The following is a 20,083-nucleotide window of genomic DNA, read 5'->3' as shown; positions in this document are numbered from 1 at the left end:
GACGGCACCTAACAATAACAGCAACCACACAACATCCATTCTGTAGCCTGTGGATCAAGGAGTAATTTTGACTTTGAAGTCTTATTATTTAAGAAATACATTTTGTAAGGTTATAGCTGCCGTAGATAGTGATTTCTTGGATGGATCTGGGCAAAGTAAATTGAAAACCTTTGGGAAAGAATTCACCATTCTAGATGCCATTAAGAACATTTGTGATTTGTGGGAGAAGGTCAAAATATCAACATTACCAGGAGCTTGGAAGAAGTTGATTCCAACCCTCATGGATGACTTTGAGGGGTTCAACGCTTCAGTGGAGAAAGTAACTGCAGATGTAGTGAAAATAACAAGAGAACTAGAATTAGAAGTGGAGCCTGAAGATGTGACTGAATTGCTGCAATTTCATGGTAAAACTTATGAAGAGTTGCTTCTTATGGATGAACAAAGAAAGTAGTTTCTTGAAGTGGAAACCTACTCCTGGTGAAGATGCTGTGAACATTGTTGAAATGACAACAAAGGATTTGGAATATTACGTTAATTTCGTTGATAAAGCAGCAGCAAGATTTGAGAGGATTCACTCCAATTTTGATAGGTCTACTGTGGGTAAAATGCTATCAAACAGCATCACATGCTGCAGAGAAATCTTCTGTGAAAGGAAGAGTCAATCGATGCAGCTAACATTGTTGTATTTTAAGAAATTGCCACAGCCACCCAAACCTTCAGCAACCACCACCCTCATCAGTTAGCAACCATCAACATCCAAGCAAGACTGTCCACGAGCAAAAAGATTACGACTCCCTGAAGGCTCAGATGATGGTTAGCCTTTTTCAGAAATAAAATATTTTTTAGTTAAAGTATGTACTTTTTTTTTTAAAGACATAATGCTATCACACACTTGATAGACTATGGTAACTTATATGTACAGGGAAACCAAAAATTCATGTTACTCACTTAATTGTGCTACTCACTTTATTGTGGTGGTGTCAAATTGAACCCTAATTTCCAGGATATGCCTGTACATGTGTCCTTAGTTTGTACAACAGAATTTTCCAAGTCTTTAAGTTTTGTTTTCACTTTTCACAGTTCATGTTTAAGTCCATCTCTCTCCTCTCACATTTTACTGTAAGTGGCAAGGAGAAATCATGCAGCCCCTTTAAGATCTTGCTTAGAGATCTCCACAGCCAGATACCCAAGTTCATCACTGAACAAGTTCTACCTTTAACCAAACATTAGAACATAATTCAGACAAGTTCTTTGCCACTGCGTAAAAAACATTGCCCTTCCTCCACTGTCCAATCACATGTTCATCATTTTCTTTTAAAGCCTCACCAGAAGCACATTTAATGTCTGCATTTCCAGCGACATTCTCTTGCTGACGCCATATGCATTCTCAAAGATGATAGAGACTTTCTCTATAGCTCACCTCACTTCCTTCGGAGTCCTGACCAGAATTGCTTTTGACATCCATAATTCTACCAACAATCTCTTCAGGGCAATCTAGGCTTTTACTTTTAGGCACTTTAAAACTCTTCTAGCCTCTACCCACTACCCAATTCCAAAACCACTTCCATATTTTAGGTATTTAGCAGCACCCCTAATTCTTGGTACCAATTCTGTCTTAGTTTTCCAGTGCTGCTATAACAGAAATACCACAAGTGGGTGGCTTTAACACACAGAAATTTATTTTCTCACAGCTTAGGAGGGTAAAAGGCTCTAGAGGAAGGCTTTCTCTGTCAGCTCTGGAGAAGGTCCTTGTCTCTCCTGAGCTTCTGTTCCTGGGCACCCTTCATGTGGCTTGGCATCTCCCTTCCTCCATCTCTGCTTCTTCAGCTTGCTTGTTTTAATCTCTTTTTTATCTTAAAAGAGATTGATTCAAGATACACTAATCCTGTCTTGTTAACATAAAGACAACCCATACCGAAATGGGATTATAACTACAAACATAAAGGTTAGGATTTATAACACATATTTTGGGGGGACACAATTCAATCCATAACACAAACATACCATAATTCAAAAACATCAAATTTAATGAAATTGTTCTTAGAGGTCACCATCAACATTCTAATAATTATCAAACTCCTTGATTTTGTGTCAGTCCTCATCCTTCTCAGACTTTCCCACATGTGACGCTGGTTTAACTCTCCTTGAAACTTTTCCCTCCTTTAACTTTCGTTATTCATTCCTGGTTCTCCCATCTGATTATTCCTTTGTTTTTTCTTCTACCTCTTGACTCCAAAAAAATCTTCATTTAGATTGTTTCTCTTTTGTTACTATTGTATGTACTACACCATTCTTACGGTTTCAATAACTGATATTTCTCTGAACTTACAAATTAATGTTTCAGGATAGACTGTCCACCCTAAGAGCCAAAACTAGCATGTTCCATAACTTCATTCATCGTTTTTTCACTCCCCTGACTTTACTGTTTCTTTTAATAATGATACCATTGTCCTCACAAGAGTCATTGCATTTAAGTTAGACAGTTAACAATAGTTTCTAACCATTCTTCCTCTTTTCTGTTTGGTCCCATTTCCACCCAATGAACATAATGGTGTTAGATTACTATTCATTCAGTACAGACATTATTATATTTCTCCTTTACTCAAAGCCAACTGTGGTTTTGACAGTGATTCTTCTACAATGATTCTTCCATGAACACAAATTTTCCTATAAACACCACAAGCATGCACAAATCTCTCATTCAGCATTCAAAGCCCTCAATAGTATATCACAATATATCTTTTCTAGTCTATACCCTTACAAGTACCTACATCCCAGAGAATCTGGATTAATTTAGGTTTGCCAAATATTTTGTCATTTGCTGCCTTATGTACAAATCATTCCCTCTACCTAGCTAAGAAAAAGAGTATATCACTTCCACACCCATTATTATTGGCTGAAGTAAGCTACATAGCCAAACCTCACGTACATAGAATGGCAGATTATATTCCTCCCATAGGGAGGGACACTGAAAGTCCCATGGCCAAATCTGGTATCAATAGGACAGGTATACGTAATCCTTCATTAGAAAGAAACAGTGAGTATTTTGAAGAGTAGTTCCATCTACTATACATTTCATTCACATTTTCCAAAATGAGATGTTTCCTACAATTAGTGCTTAATTACTATTACTTGGCAGTATGCTTTTTTTTTCTTTTAAGAAGTACAAAAAATAACAGTTCATTTTAAAATCAATGATGTCTTAGATTTAATAAAATTTAGTAGACACAACTCTAAATATATTCACTAATGTACCTATTGATTTCTAAGTGTGTAGATAGTTTCAAATTAAGAAGTAATATGTATTTAAGAGTAAATAGATTTAAAGGCTGTGTAGTTAAGATTCCCTACCACTCATCCAAACTAGTGTCAGAGTTCCAATGTAGGGATAGCTTTAAAAGAACAGGAAAAAAAATAGTGTGAGAGGAGTTTGCAAAGGGGAAAAACAGATGTCACCAATAGAATGCAATGGAGAGCTTAGAAATAGGCCCATGTATAAAATGTTATGAAATAAAGATGGCATCACAAATCAGTGAGAAAAATAAATATATACAGTGAAACTTGTAAGAGCCAGAATGTGATGGAACTGCCTTATTTTTCCGGGTCTTGCAAGTTTTCCACCTTTGACGGTGCAGACTTTCCACTTTTCTGTCGCTCATTTTAGTGGAAAATATTTGAGTTTTCCTTCTCTGACAGGTTTCTACCTTATACAGATTCTGACTTTTGCAGGTTTACTGTGTATATATGTGTGTGCGTGTGTGCGTGTGTGCGTGTGTGCGTGTGTGTATATAAAAAAAAAACCAAACCCATTGCCGTCGAGTCAATTCTGACTCATAGCGACCCTATAGGACAGAGTAGAACTGCCCCATAGACTTTTCAAGGAGTGCCTGGTGGATTTGAACTGCCGACATTTTGATTAGGAGCTGTAGTTCTTAACCACTATGCCACCAGGGTTTCCATGTGTATGTATGTATGTATGTGTATATATATATGTATGTTTATATATTTGTATATAAAATATATGTGTATGTATGTATATGTACATGGAGAAGGACATCATGCTTGGTAAAAGAGAGGTGAGGGAAAAAAGCAAGACCCTGAACAAGAAGGATTGACACAATTGCTGCAACAATGGGCTCAAGCATAAGGATTGTGAGAATGGCACAGGACCAGGCAGTGTCTCATTCTGTTGTACCTAGGGTCACTATGAGTCAGACCCAACTCATCAGCACCTAACAACAACAATGTATGTATATGTATACATATATATACATACACGATGAAAAAGAGGAAGACCCTTAAAGAGATAGATTGACAAGTGGCTGCAACAGTGGGCTCAGACATTGCAAGGATTGTGAGGATGACGCAGGACCAGGCAACATTTTGTCCTGTTGTGCATAGGGTCGCTATGAGTTGGAAGGAACTTGATGGCACCTAACAACAACCCACAGTATTTCCAAAACTGTGTCACTGTGTGGAGAAAAATTAAGTTGAATTCCTACCTCACACCATGTAAAAGCCAGAGGCTCCAGCTGGGTTAAAGATCTAAGTAGAAAAGTTAACACCAAAAGAAAATAATTCCTGTTATTTTTATGACATAAAAGCAGGGAAAGGACAGAAACACAAATCATAAGGCAAAAAACTGATGGATTTACCTACATCAAAATTAAGGATTTCTGGTCAGTGAAGAATGTCAAAAAATCTCATAGATGATAGGTCACAAGAAGAAATTTACAACATCTAAAATCCACAAGGAAATGATACCATCAATATATAAGAATTCCTGCAACTAGTCAAGAAAGACACAGGGAACCTCAGTAGAAAAAAATTAAGCAGAGGATATGAATAGGAATTGCATAGAAGAAGGCTAACATATATGAAGAAAAGCTCAGACTCACTAGGATTAGAGAAACGTAACTAAAATCGACAATGAAGTATCACTTTATACAGAGATATGTCATTATCCTAAAGTTGTGTATATCATTTCCATGTGTTTTATGCCCTTAACATATTGTATTGTTACACGTGTTTTATTAATTTTGTATAAAATGTATCTAAATATATCTTTTTGAAACTCCCTTTTTTTTCAATTGACATTGTATTCTAGGTTTACCCATGTTGATACTTGTAGATCTGATCCATTAATTTTAACTGCTGTTGAGTTTTTTCCCATTGTATAAATAAATCATACATTGTTTGCATTGTGGTAATGAAGATGATACAACTTCTGTACTTAAATAATGCTGCAATGTACATCCTTTACATGTCTCCTAGTGCATGTATGTGAGAATATAAACTCATGTAAACAATCAGAGGCAAAAGTGCTAGCTTATAGAGTAGATACATCTCCAACTTCACTAAAAATATGCCAAATTGCTCTCCAAAGTGATTATGCCAGTTTTACTTAGTGGTTAAGTGCTACGGCTGCTAACCAAAAGCCCGGCAGTTCAGATCCACCAGGTGCTCCTTGGAAACTCTATGGGGCAGTTCTACTCTGTCCTATAGGGTCGCTATGAGTGGGAATTGACTCAAGGGCAATGTGTTAGGTTTTTTGGTTTTGGTACTTTCCCCTCATTATAGTCAACGCTTATGGGTTATGGTGTTATCAGATTGGATGTGTCTGGTTAGACTCTTTGAGGTCCTGCAGTGGTGCAAGGAAGCCAATTTATATCTGTGCTCTTTGACTTTTAAATTTTGTTAAAGGCACTGTGCAGGCATGGATTTAGGCTTAGGAACTGCCTGTTTTCCAGTGAGAACTCAATTATCTTAATTCCAATGACCTTATGCTGAGTCTTTTTTGACTAACTACACCTTCTGATACTTAAATCAGGGATGATAAGGCAGGTAGTATAAGTGAATAAGACCAAATATAAGAGTCAATAGGGAGTGGAAGGGACTGTGGTGAATTGAAGTGTTCTCCAGGGTCCAAATAGTACAGCTGCTACTTATTTCTATTCAGTATTTGCCTTGTGAGAATGCATGCTAGCAGTTACTTGGTCATCTGAAGCTAGAAGTCTAGCTTTAATATAAACCCTCCAAAATTTTTAATTTTGGCAACTAGGAAAATATTGTGGGGCAAGAAGAATACTTTTGTATGTGATATTGGCCTCTGGCTTACATTGTCGATATTGGGATAAGTCAAATGGGCCTATTCCTCTCACTTACCTCAATCATATGCATATGATAAAGGTTTTTCTTTTTTTCTTGCAACAAGACTAGTTTGTTTTGGGGTTCTGCTATTTTGTTTACTATCTCACAAAAGACAGTTATGTTTCATTGTTCTAACTCAGACTTGATTAACTAACCATTGATCATTGACTATTTCAAAATGAAAGTATTCACTCTTTTAAACTTAATAACCACAGAACTAAAGTATTTTATCACTTCCAAATGGCTATAATAAATACTAACATAGTATTTAATAGTATAGAGCAGCACTGTCCAGTACAAATATAATGCAGGTCGTAAACGCAAGTCACAACATAATTTAAAATTTTCTAGTATCCACATTTAAAAAGGTAAAAAGAAACAGGTGAAATTAATTTTAATTAATTTATTTGCCCTACTATATCCAAAACTTTATCATTTAACATTAAATAAATCTAAATGGTTAATTAGATTTTGCATTCCTTTTTATATTAAGTTTTCAAAATCTGCTGTGTATTTCACACTTATAGCAAATGTCAACTTCAACTAGCCACATTGCAAGTACTCAGTAGCATTTAAACTCATCTATACTTTTTATACTGTTTATACTATTTAAACTCCTTTGCCCCATCAAGATAACTCACTGCCTCATCTGTAAAAGAGGAGTCATGATAACACCTCCCTCATGTGGTTGTTATGAAGATTAAATCAGGCACGTCAAAAGTGCTTAATAAATGTCAGTGTACCCATTATTACTCTTTTGGTACATATGAATTGATACAAATAAGAATATCATTGTGAATATAGATATATGTGGATAAAATTATGCCTCAGGCATTAAAGTCAGTTAGATTCAACACAACAAGCTGTTTATTTATGGTTCGTGCCTTCTATATGATGATGAGTTATTATATAATTAAGCAGGGTCTTAGCTTGATAGCTATCAAAAAATAAAATATTTCACACATCTTAAAATAAAAATTAACCTCCTTACGATTGGAGACAGTCAGAAGGAAAGAAGGAAGAAAGATTATGCCCATTTTGTAAAGTCTGTGCTTCTATTCTTTTTCTTTCCTAGATTGCTTGAAGAAGGAAAAGTAGAGAATCTGTAAAGACAAAAACAGATAAACCCTGAGCTTTGTTCACTCTGAGGCAGTGTTACTGACAGCCTCCATCACTTCTTCCACATTAACAAACTCATTCCATACTAAGGTTGTTTACTCTATCTAGAATAATCTTCCTCCCTTCTTCACTTGGCTGGCTGGCCACTTTTTATCCTTTGGGTTTCTTAAATGTTGGACTTCAGGCCTTCCGTGACCAAAGTAGTTCTCTTTTATCTACCTCAGCATCATAGTTGTTTGCTTTATGAGCCTGTATCACAATTTATAATTACTTAATTTTTAGTTAAGTTGTTTTTATCTGTTACAAGACTTTTAGCCCCGTGAGGTAAGGGCCTCTGTCTGTATTGCTCAGGGATGAAATCTCAGCAAATAGCACGGTACCTGGCACAGAGTAGGCACCAAATAATGTTTGAGGGAATGAATGAATGGATGGATGTAGGCTGTTTCTTCAGGTATTGAGGTTCTTTCAAAGAAGGAAGTCACAGAAATGATTTGCTAACCTAATGTGGCCATATTAAGTAGCTGTGAAAACTGAAGGAATTTTTATAATGCTCACTAGATGGTAAGCTCCATGAGGGCACAGACTATATTTGTATTTCTTCATCATTTGAAACTCGGTGTCTCCTACCATAGTGCCTGTCACACATTAGACACTCAGATGTTTGTTGATGAATGAATGTTGTTGTTGTTGCTGTAAGGTGCTGTGGAGTCAGTTCCAATTCATAGCGACCCTACATCCAACAGAACAAAACACTGCCAGGTCCTGCACCATCCTCACAATCATTGTCATGCTTTAGCCTATTGTTGCAGCCACTGTGTCAATCTATCTCGTTGAGGGTCTTCCTCTTTTTCACTCACCTGTACTATACCTAGCATGATGTCCTTCTCCAGAAACTGACCCCTCCTGACAACATGTCTCAAATGTGTGAGACAAAGTCTCACCATCCTTGCTTCTAATGAGCATTCTGGCTATACTTCTTACAAGACAGATTTGTTCATTACTCTGGCAGTCCATGGTATATTCAGTATTCTTTGCCAACACCACAGTTCAAAGACATCAATTCTTCTTCGGTCCTCATTTATTATCCGGATTTCGCATGCATATGGGGCGACTGAAAACAGCATGGCTTGGGTCAGGTGTACCTTAGTCCTTAAAGTGACATCTTTGCTTTCTAGCACTTTAAAGAGGACTTTTGTAGTAGATTTGCTCAATGCAATGTGTTTTTGATATCTTGACTGCTGATTTCATGGATGTTGATTGTGGAACCAAGTAAAATGAAATCCTTGACAACTTCAGTATTTTCTCTGTTTATCATGATGTTCCTTATAGGCTCAGTTGTGAGGGTTTTTATTTTCTTTATGTTGAGGTGTAGTTCATATTGAAGGCTATGGTCTTTGATCTTCATTAGTAAGTGGTTCAAGTCCTCTTCACTTTCAGCAAGCAAGGTTGTGTCATCTGCATAACGCAGGTTGTTAATGAGTCTTCCTCCAATCTAATGCCCCATTCTTCTCCATAAAGTCTAGCTTCTCAGACTATTTTCTCAGCTCAGCATACAGATTGAATAAGTATGGTGAACATACAACCCTAACGCACACCTTTCCTGACTTTAAGCAACGCTGTATCCCCTTGTTCTGTTTGAATGACTGCTTCTTGGTCTATATACAGATTCCACATGAACACAATTAAGTGTTCTGGAATTTCCATTCTTTGCAATGTTACCCATAATTTGTTATGATCCACACAGTTGAATGTTTTTGCATAGTCCATAAAACACAAGTAAACATCTTTCTGGTATTCTTTGCTATCATCCAAGATCCATCTGACATCAGCAATGATATCCCTGGTTCCACATCCTCTTCTGAATCCAGCTTGAATTTCTGGCTGCTCCCTGTCATTGTACTGCTGCAGCCACTTTTGAATGATCATCAACAAAATTTTACTTGTGTGTGATATTAATGATATTGTTTGGTAATTTCCACATTCTGCTTGATCACCTTTCTTTGGAATAAGCGTAAGTGTGGATTTCTTCAGTTGGTTGGCTAGGTAGCTACCCTCCAAATTTCCTGACATAGAAAAGTGAGCACTTCCAGCACTGCATCCATTTGTTGAAGCATCTCAATTGTATTTGGTCAATTCCTGGAGCCTTGTTTTTTGCCAACACCTTCGGTGCAGATTGGACCCTTCCTTCAGTACCATTGGTTCCTGATCATATGCTACCTCTTGGAATGGTTGAACATTGACCAATTCTTTTTGCTACTGTGATTCTGTGTATTCCTTCTATCTTCTTTTGATGCTTCCTGCGTCTTTTAATATTTTCCCATAGAATCCTTCCATATTGCAACTCAAGGCTTGAATTTTTTCTTCAGTTCTTTCAGCTTGAGAAATGCCCAGCGTGTTCTTCCCTTTTGGTTTTCCATCTCCAGCTCTTTTCACATGTCATTGTAATACGTTACTTTGTCTTCTCAAACTACCCTTTGAAATCTTCTGTTAAGCTATTATACTTCACTTCTTCCTTCCACTTTAGCTGTTCTACGCTCAAGAGCAAGTTTCAGAGTCTCTTCCGGCATCCATCTTGGCCTTTTCTTTCTTTCGTGTCTATTTAATGACCTCTTACTTTCTTCATGTATGATGTCCTTGATGTCATCCTACAACTGGTCTGGTCTTTGGTCATTAGTGTCCAATGCATCAAATCTATTCTTGTGGGAAATTCAGGTGGGATATACTCAAGGTCGTATTTTGGCTCTTGTGGATTTGTTTTAATTTTCTTCAGCTTCCACTGGAACTTGCATATGAGCAATTGATGATCTGTTCCACAGTCGGCCTCTGGCCTTGTTCTGACTGAAGATATTCAGCTTTTCCATCACCTCTTTCCACAGATGTAGTCAATTTGATTCCTGTGTTTTCTATCTGGTAAGGTCCATGTGTATAGTAGCCATTTATGTTGTTGAAAAAAAGGTATTTGCAATGAATAAGTTGTTGGTCTTGCAAAATTCTAATGAGACCTCTGGCATCATTTCTATCACCAAGATGTATTTTCCAACTACTGTTCCTACTTGTTTCCAACTTTTGCTTTCCAATCACCAGTAATTATCAGTGCACCCTGATTGCATGTTCAATCAATTTCATACTGGAGAAGTCGGTAAAAATTTTCAATTTCTTCATATTTGGCCTTAGCGTTTGGTGCATGAATTAGAATAATAGGTTTATTAACTGGTTTTCCTTGTAGGCATGTGGATGTTATCCTATCACTGATAACATTGTACTTGCAGAATAAATCTTGAAATGTTCTTTTTGACGATGAAGGCAACACCATTCCTTTTCAAGCTGTCATTCCTGGCATAGTAGATCATATTATTGTCCAGTTCAAAATGGCCGATACCCATCTATTTCAGTTCACTTATGCCTAGGATATCGATGTTTATGTGTTCCATTTCATTTTTGATGATTTCCAATTTTCCTAGATTCATACTTTGTACATTCCACGTTCTGATTATTAATGGATGTTTGCAGCTGTTTCTTCTCATTTTGAATTGTGCAACATCAGCAAATGAACTTCCCAAAAGCTTGACTCCAACCACATCACTAAGGTGGAGTCTACTTTGAGGAGGCAGCTCTTCCCCAGTCATATCTTGAGTGCCTTCCTACCTGAGAGGCTCATCTTCTGGCACTATATCAGACAGTGTTCCACTGCTATCCATAAGGTATCCACTGGCTAATTTTTTTTCAGAAGGAGATCGCCAGATCCTTTTTCCTAGACTGTCTTAGTCTGGAAGCTCAGCTGAAACCTGTCCACCATGGGCGACCCTGCTCGTATTTGAAATACCTGTGGCATATCTTCCAACATCACAGCAACACACAAGCCACCACAGTACAACAAACTGATGGACTGACGGATGACTGAATAGATTAATAAATTCTGATGTGAAGTCATAATCTGTATAACTATACTGGAGGAATTTTATTCTGAGATAATATTTAGGATGAGTTAGAAAGAAACATCAAGATTGCATATGATTTAAAACCAAGAGTCTAGAATAGCAATGCAATATACCTGTATTTTCTATTTTTCCTAAAAGGGACCTGTTGGTTTACCTGGAGAAGTTGGGATGACTGGAAGCACTGGTGAAAAGGTAATTTATTTTACTATTCCATTTAATTGTGAGAATTCTGGACTAAACTCAAAGGAGAGACATTTATATTACATTTTCTATTGTGGTAAAATACGTACAAAATAAAATTTGCCATTTTAAGCACTTTTAAGCGTATAATTCGATAGCACTAATTATATTCACAGTGTTGTATAACCATCACGACTACTTCTAAAACTTTTCCATCACCCCAAACAGAAACTCTCTACCCTGTTTATCCCTTTTCTCTTATCCTCTGAGACTTCCGTGATACACGTGTTGGTACATTTGATGGTGTCCCACAGGTTTCTCAGGTTCTGTTTATTTTTCTTCATTCTTTTTTCTTTCTGCTCCTTAGGATGGATAATTTCAATTGCCTCATATTTAAGTTCACTGATTGGTTCTGCCATTTAACTCTTTTGGGGTTTTTCCACCCGTCTATTGTACGTTTCTGCTTCAGAATTTCTACTTGGTTTCTTTATAGTTTCTATATCTTTATTGACATTTCCTATTTGTTCATACATCTTTCTTCTTATTTCCTTCAGCTCTTTGTGGTTTCCTTGCGCTCACAGAGTATATTTTAAGGAAATCAATTTGACATCTTTGACTAATAATTCTAATTTCTGGGCTTCCTTAGGGATAGTTTCTGTCAAGTTCTTTTTTTTCCCCCTGTGAATGAGCCATATTTTCTTGTTTCTTTCTATGCTTATATATATATATATATATATATATATATATATATTTTTATATAAGAACTGGATATTTTGAGCATTATAATGTGGTAACTCTTGAAATTGGATTGTCTCCTTGCTCAGGGATATTTTTGTTGCTTGTTGAGGGCTGCAGTCATCTACCGCATAGTGACTTTTCTAAACTATTATCACAAAGCCTATATTATTCCTTACTGTGTGTGGTCACTGAAGTTTTTGTTTGCTTATCTCTGTGGCCAGCCTGTGACCTGACAGAAATTTCTTAAATGTCTGGATCCAAAAAAAACAAAAATCTCTTTAAATTTTCCTATTGATGCTGCTGGGGAAGGAGCTTCAACTGGAGGGGGCCAAAACAAAAGCAAACATCTGCATTTGTCCCTCAAGGAACTGCCAGACTGACAAAAAATACAACCTCAAATTTGTGGAGGACAAAGTCCTTACTGCCTACCCTAGATCCAGTCAGCCACTTTAAGAACATAGGCTGTCATTCCTATGGCTGCAGCAGGGCTGAGTAATGGGTTATGGTAGGTGGTTCACACGTCACTCTCTTACCAAAGTTCATTGAGCAACCTCTCCCTTCATCAAACATTCCCCTGGTTGTTGCAAGTGTCTGATCATTTTCCAGAAATCAAAAAATAGTTGATTCTGATAATTTCTTCATTTAATGGTTGTTTTGGTGGAGGAACTGACACCTGGAACCCCCTACCAAGCCATTTTCCATGATGTCACTTCCTCATATGGTATTTTATATTAATTAGAAATCACCCATAACTTTTAACATGTTATCTGTACTGAACCTCTTAAATATATTGAGTTATTGTTAATAGCATATGTATTTCTATTTTTTAAAGGGAAGAGTACCTTTCTGATTGGAAAGTTGTGATCTGAAGAGAAAAAAATGAAGCTGGAAGTCTAGGTTTATGACTGGAAAATATTATTTAAATCTGCTGTATGAGAACAGACTCACCATAGTAAACCATTTTTAAAGAGAAGAATACGTTATCACTTTTCCTGATCCAAGTCTCAGTCATAATCTATTTCCATTTGGAATCCAGTAGGCAGTTATTCTGGAGTAAACCTGGATATCATAATGGAAATTGTAATTTGGTTAAATGTTACTCAGAAATCATTACCTTAAGAATTTTTTTCCATGTTGAGTTCCAAATTTAGGAGATTTTTCTAAAAATAAAAAGTAAGTCTTGGAACCAACAAGGGCATATTTTTATTTTTATTTAAATGGAATCTTTATAATGGACTAGAGGGCAATAAACCATAAAGTTTGGACCTTTGACTGAAACCTGGCTTGCTAAATATAAATTGTAAGCATGGTAGTCTGGCACAAAAGAATGGCTACTTGTTGCAAATAATTAAATAGAGCCAGAACTAGAAGTAAATTAGATAATCTTCTAGTTATTTCCATCTGCATTTTAAATTCAAATAAAATTCAACATACCTAAAGTTCAATTTGTCATTTTCCCCACACTCCAATTGGCTTCTTCCCAATTCCCTCATTTCTATGAGTAAACATTGTACCTTATATATGTTTTCTCAGTCTTTCAGGATAGGTAAGGTGAATCCATCTTGGAGTTTTCCGTTTCCTGTATACCTAATCTCTCTGCAGGTCCTATGGGTCCTTCTTTACGATTCAACTTTTCCATTAGCTAGTTCAAAAGCCACCTCCTCAGACATACCCTCATCATATTATGCCTACATCTACCATTTGCCATATGTTTTCTACTCTTTCCCTCTTTATCCTCTAATCCATCCTACTATTATACTAGTACACAAATTTTGATGGGTCATGATGATGAAACATATTGAAAAACCTTCATTGGCTCCCTATTGTCAATCCTCTGAACTTGAACTCCTCTACTTTGCTATCAAGACACTACACAATTTTGGCTTAATCAACTTATTTGGCAAAAAACCAAACCAAACCCAGTGTCGTTGAGTCAATTCCGACTCATAGTGACCCTACGGGACAGAGTAGAACTGCCCCATAGAGTTTCCAAGGAGCGCCTGGCAGATTCAAACTGCTGACCCTTTGGTTAGCAGCCATAGCACTTAATCACTACTCCACCAGGGTTTTCACTTGGCAAATTCTCTAATATTTTATAGTATACATCTTCCTTGTCGCCCGTCTATATATTATATACTTGTCATAGGGTGGTACAGTGGTTAAGAGCTATGGCTCCAAACCAAAAGGTTGGCAGTTCAAATCCACCAGCAGCTCCTTGGAAACCATATAGGGCAGTTCTCCTCTTTTCTATAGAGTCACTATGAGTCTGAACTAACCCAATAGCACATAACGACAACAGCATTCCCATTCTTACCATTTCCTAGTTTAGAGTATGCACTCCCTTCCTTCTGTTTATTCAAACCCAAACTATAACACTAAACTGAATTCTCATCTTCTCCATGAAGTCTCCTCAGGCTCTTCTAATTCTTCTTGATTTCTTCCCTGCTGGATTTAGAATAAGTACAATCATCCTCTCATTGTTTCATCTTTGTTAACATGGTCTGTAGAATTACTTAAACCCATTGCCGTCGAGTCAATTGCGACTCATAGCGACCCTATAAGTCAGAATCAACTTGACGGCACTGAGTTTGGTTTTTTGATTTTATAGAATTACTTGTGAGCAGAATCTAAGTCAAGTTTCTTTTATATATCATAATTCTCATTTAGTACATTGAAAATGCTTAATATATACTTACTGATTTTTTATTAACAATATAACAAAATATATTACAAGTTCAGATTAAAAAATTAGATAGTTTTAGTTTTTTCTGTCCTGATTTAGTTACTCGTGTTCTTGGTCAAATCTTCTACACTAAGGTTTTCACAATCCAGGGAATTTTAATATGAATCAATTTAGTTCTTTCAATCTGCTATGGCAGATTTGATTATCATGAGTCTCCAAAATTACTTCTGTGACACTTAATTGTGGTAGAGAGATTACAGAAATAGTTTTGTTACACAGATTAAATAGTTAATTTTTACAGTATACTTTGATGTTTTTACTCCTTTCATATTTTGAATGTCTCATAAATTGTCAGAATTTTCTCCTTATAAAACTTTAGCATATAATGTATATTCAATTTTAAGTCTTGATCATTTATCTATAAGTTCTGTTTCCTTCATTTTAATAAGACTTTTGGCTTTTTATCCCATGAAAAACATCTTAACAAGATTTCTGTTGTATTAAAATTCTAGCAATTTTAGGGTAAAAATGCCCAATTCATAAATTAAAAAATGATTGGAAGCTGAGATATACATGTAAGGTATGATAGTTTTCCTGTGTAGGCTAAAATAAGTTATAACTACACCAACTCACTTCAATGTTTCTCTTTTTTCTTTGTTATTTTAAAAGGGACAGCGTGGAAGTCCAGGCCCACTGGGTCCCCAGGGGCAAAAAGGTGTTATGGTAAGAGCTTAGTGATTTGAAAAGTATGTTACCAAAGCCTAATAAAGTATTCCAGGGGTGGAATTTCCTTGACTGGAATTTAAGTATGTGTAAAGTGTTATTTTATAGTAAATTTCTATTAGAATTCTCTTCTCAAAAGAGTTTACCTTTCAGGATGTTGTGTGGCACTAAAAATCTTGCAAATTAGATGGTTTAGTCAAATGATTTTATAGTTTTAAGAGAAGAATTAAACCACCATAAAAAGAAGAAAATTCAATTAGGATTCTATTTATTCTTCCAGAGCTTATAGCCAATATGGCATATATCACCATTGCCACTCTTCCATGAACTTGTGTGATGTGATTCTTTAACATATGAAAGCTCAGAACTCATCTTATTCTCTTATATCTTAGGATAGTAATAGCTGCAAATTTTATATCTGAGTTGTATTTTTTTATTAAGCAATTTCTAAATATGGTAGGAAGTAGAACAAATGGCTACTACCAATAAAGGAATCTTGCTTTCAGAAAATGTATTATGGTCTTGTGGCACATGATAATGACTACAAATCATTTTATCAGGATAGTCTTTAATTTTAACTTCCGTATTATTAGAAATGTTTTATAAGATTATTTTTAAGATTTCTTCAATTGCTATCAGCTAGAAAATTTAGCACACCTGCAAGGTTAATTAATTTCAAGAATAGTCACTGCCTAAGAGATTCTCTGAATCAGTGCTAATACCATAAAATGTTGTGCTTCTTCTAAAATTTGACATACCAGATTATTTGGACACATCCACTTTCCTAAATTATACAATTCCCTGACCTATTCGAAAATGATATGGTAAATTACCATAATCTACATAACATATATCCATGTATATCATAACAGCCTACAGAAAGAAGAGATGAATTTTCTCTTCTCAATAGGCTAAAATACATGATTCTGCCTAGCAATTTTATTTTCTAGGTAAAAGCCTTCTAATAAATGGATACATAGCTTCTGTGTAAACATATATTTGATTTCTATAGTCTATCTTCAGAACACCCCTCATGGCCTCTTATATCTTGTATATGATACAGAGATCTTTTCAAATTATCACTTTTTATTACTATTTATAGTTCACTTGTTTGCCTTCAAAGAAACTAACTAGACATGATGAAAGTTTTATGCCTTTCATATTTTCACTTAAAATATAGGGATATCCAGGACCTCCTGGGATTCCAGGACCCATGGGTCCACTAGGATTACCTGTAAGTACAGAAAAGACCTTGTGATTTTTTTCTAGAATGTACTTTTAAAGTTTAAATCCGCCACTTCCATTGTGTTATGTTTTTTGTTTTTATGAAAATAAGTTATGTGTAAACTGGTAGAATATTTCATGATATCTTGAAGTTCTTCCCCTCTACTTGCCATATTATTTATTGCTAACTTCTAATACAACCAGTTTTAATTCTGAAGCCTAAAACTAAAAATTTCACATGTTAAATCTTTATTTTGAATAACCACATATAAGAGAACAGGGTCAGTAATCAAGATCAGAAGCAAGACCAATTTGATAAGCAAAGTCACAAGCATAAATTCCAACATATTTTTCTTAGAAATTTTCAAACAACCAGACAAAATTCATAGGAAATATACCTTTATTAAATAAAATTAGGTTTTGAAAATACTCCATTTTTTATGGAAAGATAATGAAAACTTACAGCTAAACAGATAAATTTTGCCTGCTAAAATTTGACAGTTATTGTGATCTTAAACGTGAAAAAGGTCAGCCTTTAAGCTTCCAGAGCAGGACCATTCTTACCAGAAATTGTTCATGCTAAGGTTTATGAAGATTCTGTTTTGAAAATAAGCCTGATTTTCTAATATATTCATGAGTGTGTTGTTGGCTTCTTAAAATTAGGAAAACTGGTCTAGGGCACAGTTGCCAACCTGTTTACTCACATAAAAGAATAAAATAAATTCCAAATCCTATGAAAGTTCACTCATTTTTTATCTACCTAATGTTACATAAATGAATAAATTTTATTTTCCAATTCAGTTTTTATTGAAGACTGTAAGCAAAATAATAATAATAATTCATTAGAATTGACTTAATAATAAATAGCAACTTACTCTTCATTTTAGGCTACTTTTATGGCATGTTAACTTTGGAATATTTTGTGGTACTGCCATGGTATCATAAAAAAAAACCTATTCTTATGTGATGTGATGTCACAAATATCTAGAATAATGGGAAAGATATATTTTCAGAGCTAACCATTTGCTTCTTAGGTGGACTAGACTGATGTAGCATTCACTGGCTAAGTGGGTATCTTCTTCCCCCACTATCATGCCATGTTCTTCCTAAAGCTTACTTGCTCAGTGAATATTAAAAGCCTCCTGTTCTTTGGTAAACACAGAGAAATGATATTTCTCCAAGTAACAGAATACATCAAAAGCAGAATATTGAGGAAGGAAGGTATGGTATTTGTTTGATAATTAAAATGTATTTTTAAGAGACAAATCAATTTTAAGAATTCCCAAAGATAATTACATGTCATAAAAAAAAGACTGTGACTACCATGCTGTAACATTCCTTTAATTTTATAACTGATTGTAAAACTTTTAACATGTAGGGTCATGTGGGGGCAAGAGGACCACCTGGGAATCGAGGTCCGAAAGGAAGAAGAGTAAGTAATCTAATGTACAAAGTACATTAACCTCAAAAAATCTTCATAAGGAATTATAAGTATTCAACAAAGACAGTAGCATACATTCTAGCCTTGTGCTTGGATATTGTTGGGTCCCCCCCCTTATTACTTATTAAATTAGATGAACTACCTGCGTTAATTGAAATGTGATTCATGACTCATAACTGTTTGTATTTATAAAACCACATTTCTCTATTTCATTTTCTGTGAATTTCACTAACTCATATAGAATTCTTTCTTATTCCCAACTTTCAGTTCCATTCTTTAGGGTAATTGTGAATGTGAAGATCTTTATGTAAATTACTTTTCTACTCATACAAACTCACATAGCGAGGAATGGTAATAACATGATAAAATAATAGCAATAAAAAGTAGAATGAGGAGATACAGGATGACCAAATAAAAAAAAGATATAGGATGAGTTTATTAATCATAAATCAGAGATGTTATAATCATTGGCTAATCATTATGAACACATAATTGAATGAAAATCTTCCTCACTTTAAGTTGTCTCTTAAAAAATAAATCTTTTTAGAAGATGACATTAAAATAATAAAGAGGGACTAAGAAATGTAATCATACACCTTCCATATGGAAAAGAAGATACAGTGATACAAAGAAATAAAAATTTTAAATTTAGAAAAATAGGGGTAAATAATAAGGTAACCACAAAGGAGACAAACTATCCTACTCATCCAAATAAAATACAAGGGAAACATACAGACTCAGCAGAAACAAATTCAACAACAACAAATATGAGGAAAGGACAATAATATATAAAGAAAATCTACTCAGCACATAAAATCAAGTGGGAAAAAGAAACTGTCAACAGCACGCAAAAAAAGACATCAAAATGATAGCACTAAATTCATACCTATTCATAATTACCCTGAATGTGAATGGACTAAATGCACCAATAAAGAGACAGAGAGTGGCAGAATGGATTAAAAAACAAGATCTGTCTATATGCTGCCTACAAGAGACATACCTTAGACTTAGAGACGCAAACAAACTAAAACTCAAAGGATGGAAAAAAATATATCAAGCAAACAACAACCAAAAAAGAGTAGGAGTGGCAATATTAATTTCTGACAAAATGGACTTTAAAGTTAAATCCATCATAAAGGATAAGGAAGGACACTATATAATGATTAAAGGGACAATACATCAAGAAGATATAACCATATTAAATATTTATGCACCCAATGACAGGGCTACAAGATACATAAAATAAACTCTATCAGCACTGAAAAGTGAGATAGACAGCTCCACAATAATAGTAGGAGACTTCAACACGCCACTTTTGGTGAAGATCAGGACATCCAGAAAGAGGCTCAATAAAGACATAGAAGATCTAAATGCCACAATCAACCAACATGAGCTCATAGACATGTACAGAACACTCCACCCAACAGCAACCAAGTATACTTTCTTTTCCAGTGCACATGCAACATTCTATAGAATAGACCACATATTAGGTCATAAAGCAAGCCTTAGCAGAATCCAAAACATTGAAATATTACAAAGCATCTTCTCTGACCATAAGGCCATAGAAGTGGAAATCAATAACAGGAAAAGCAGGGAAAAGAAATCAAACACTTGGAAACTGAGCAATACCCTGCTCAAAAAAGACTGGATTATAGAAGATATTAAGGATGAAATAACGAAATTGAGAGAATTCGATGAGAATGAAAACACTTTCTATCAGAACCTTTGAGACACAGCAAAAGCTCAGAGACCAATTTATATCAATTGTTGCATATATCCAAAAAGAAGAAAGGGCCAAAATCAAAGAATTATCCCTACAACTTGAACAAATAGAGAGCAACAAAAGAAGCCCACAGGCACCAGAAGAAAACAAATAATAAAAATTAG

At 35.3% G+C, this 20,083-nt stretch overlaps 1 protein-coding gene across 1 annotated transcript in view; it reads left to right on the top strand.

Annotated features, from left to right (window-relative positions):
- The window catches only part of COL24A1 (collagen type XXIV alpha 1 chain), a 364,074-nt gene that overhangs the window by 194,881 nt on the left and 149,110 nt on the right, over nucleotides 1-20,083 (top strand). Inside the window, exons 24-27 of the mRNA XM_064279962.1 lie at nucleotides 11,346-11,399; nucleotides 15,478-15,531; nucleotides 16,712-16,765; nucleotides 18,134-18,187. Of these exons, the coding sequence (XP_064136032.1) occupies nucleotides 11,346-11,399; nucleotides 15,478-15,531; nucleotides 16,712-16,765; nucleotides 18,134-18,187 (216 nt within the window). The remainder of the gene's footprint in view (nucleotides 1-11,345; nucleotides 11,400-15,477; nucleotides 15,532-16,711; nucleotides 16,766-18,133; nucleotides 18,188-20,083) is intronic.

Source organism: Loxodonta africana, chromosome 3 (genome assembly GCF_030014295.1).
Source record: "Loxodonta africana isolate mLoxAfr1 chromosome 3, mLoxAfr1.hap2, whole genome shotgun sequence".
NCBI lineage: Eukaryota > Metazoa > Chordata > Mammalia > Proboscidea > Elephantidae > Loxodonta > Loxodonta africana.
The sequence above is the reverse complement of the archived record's forward strand: the minus strand, read 5'-3'. Positions and strand labels throughout refer to the sequence as shown.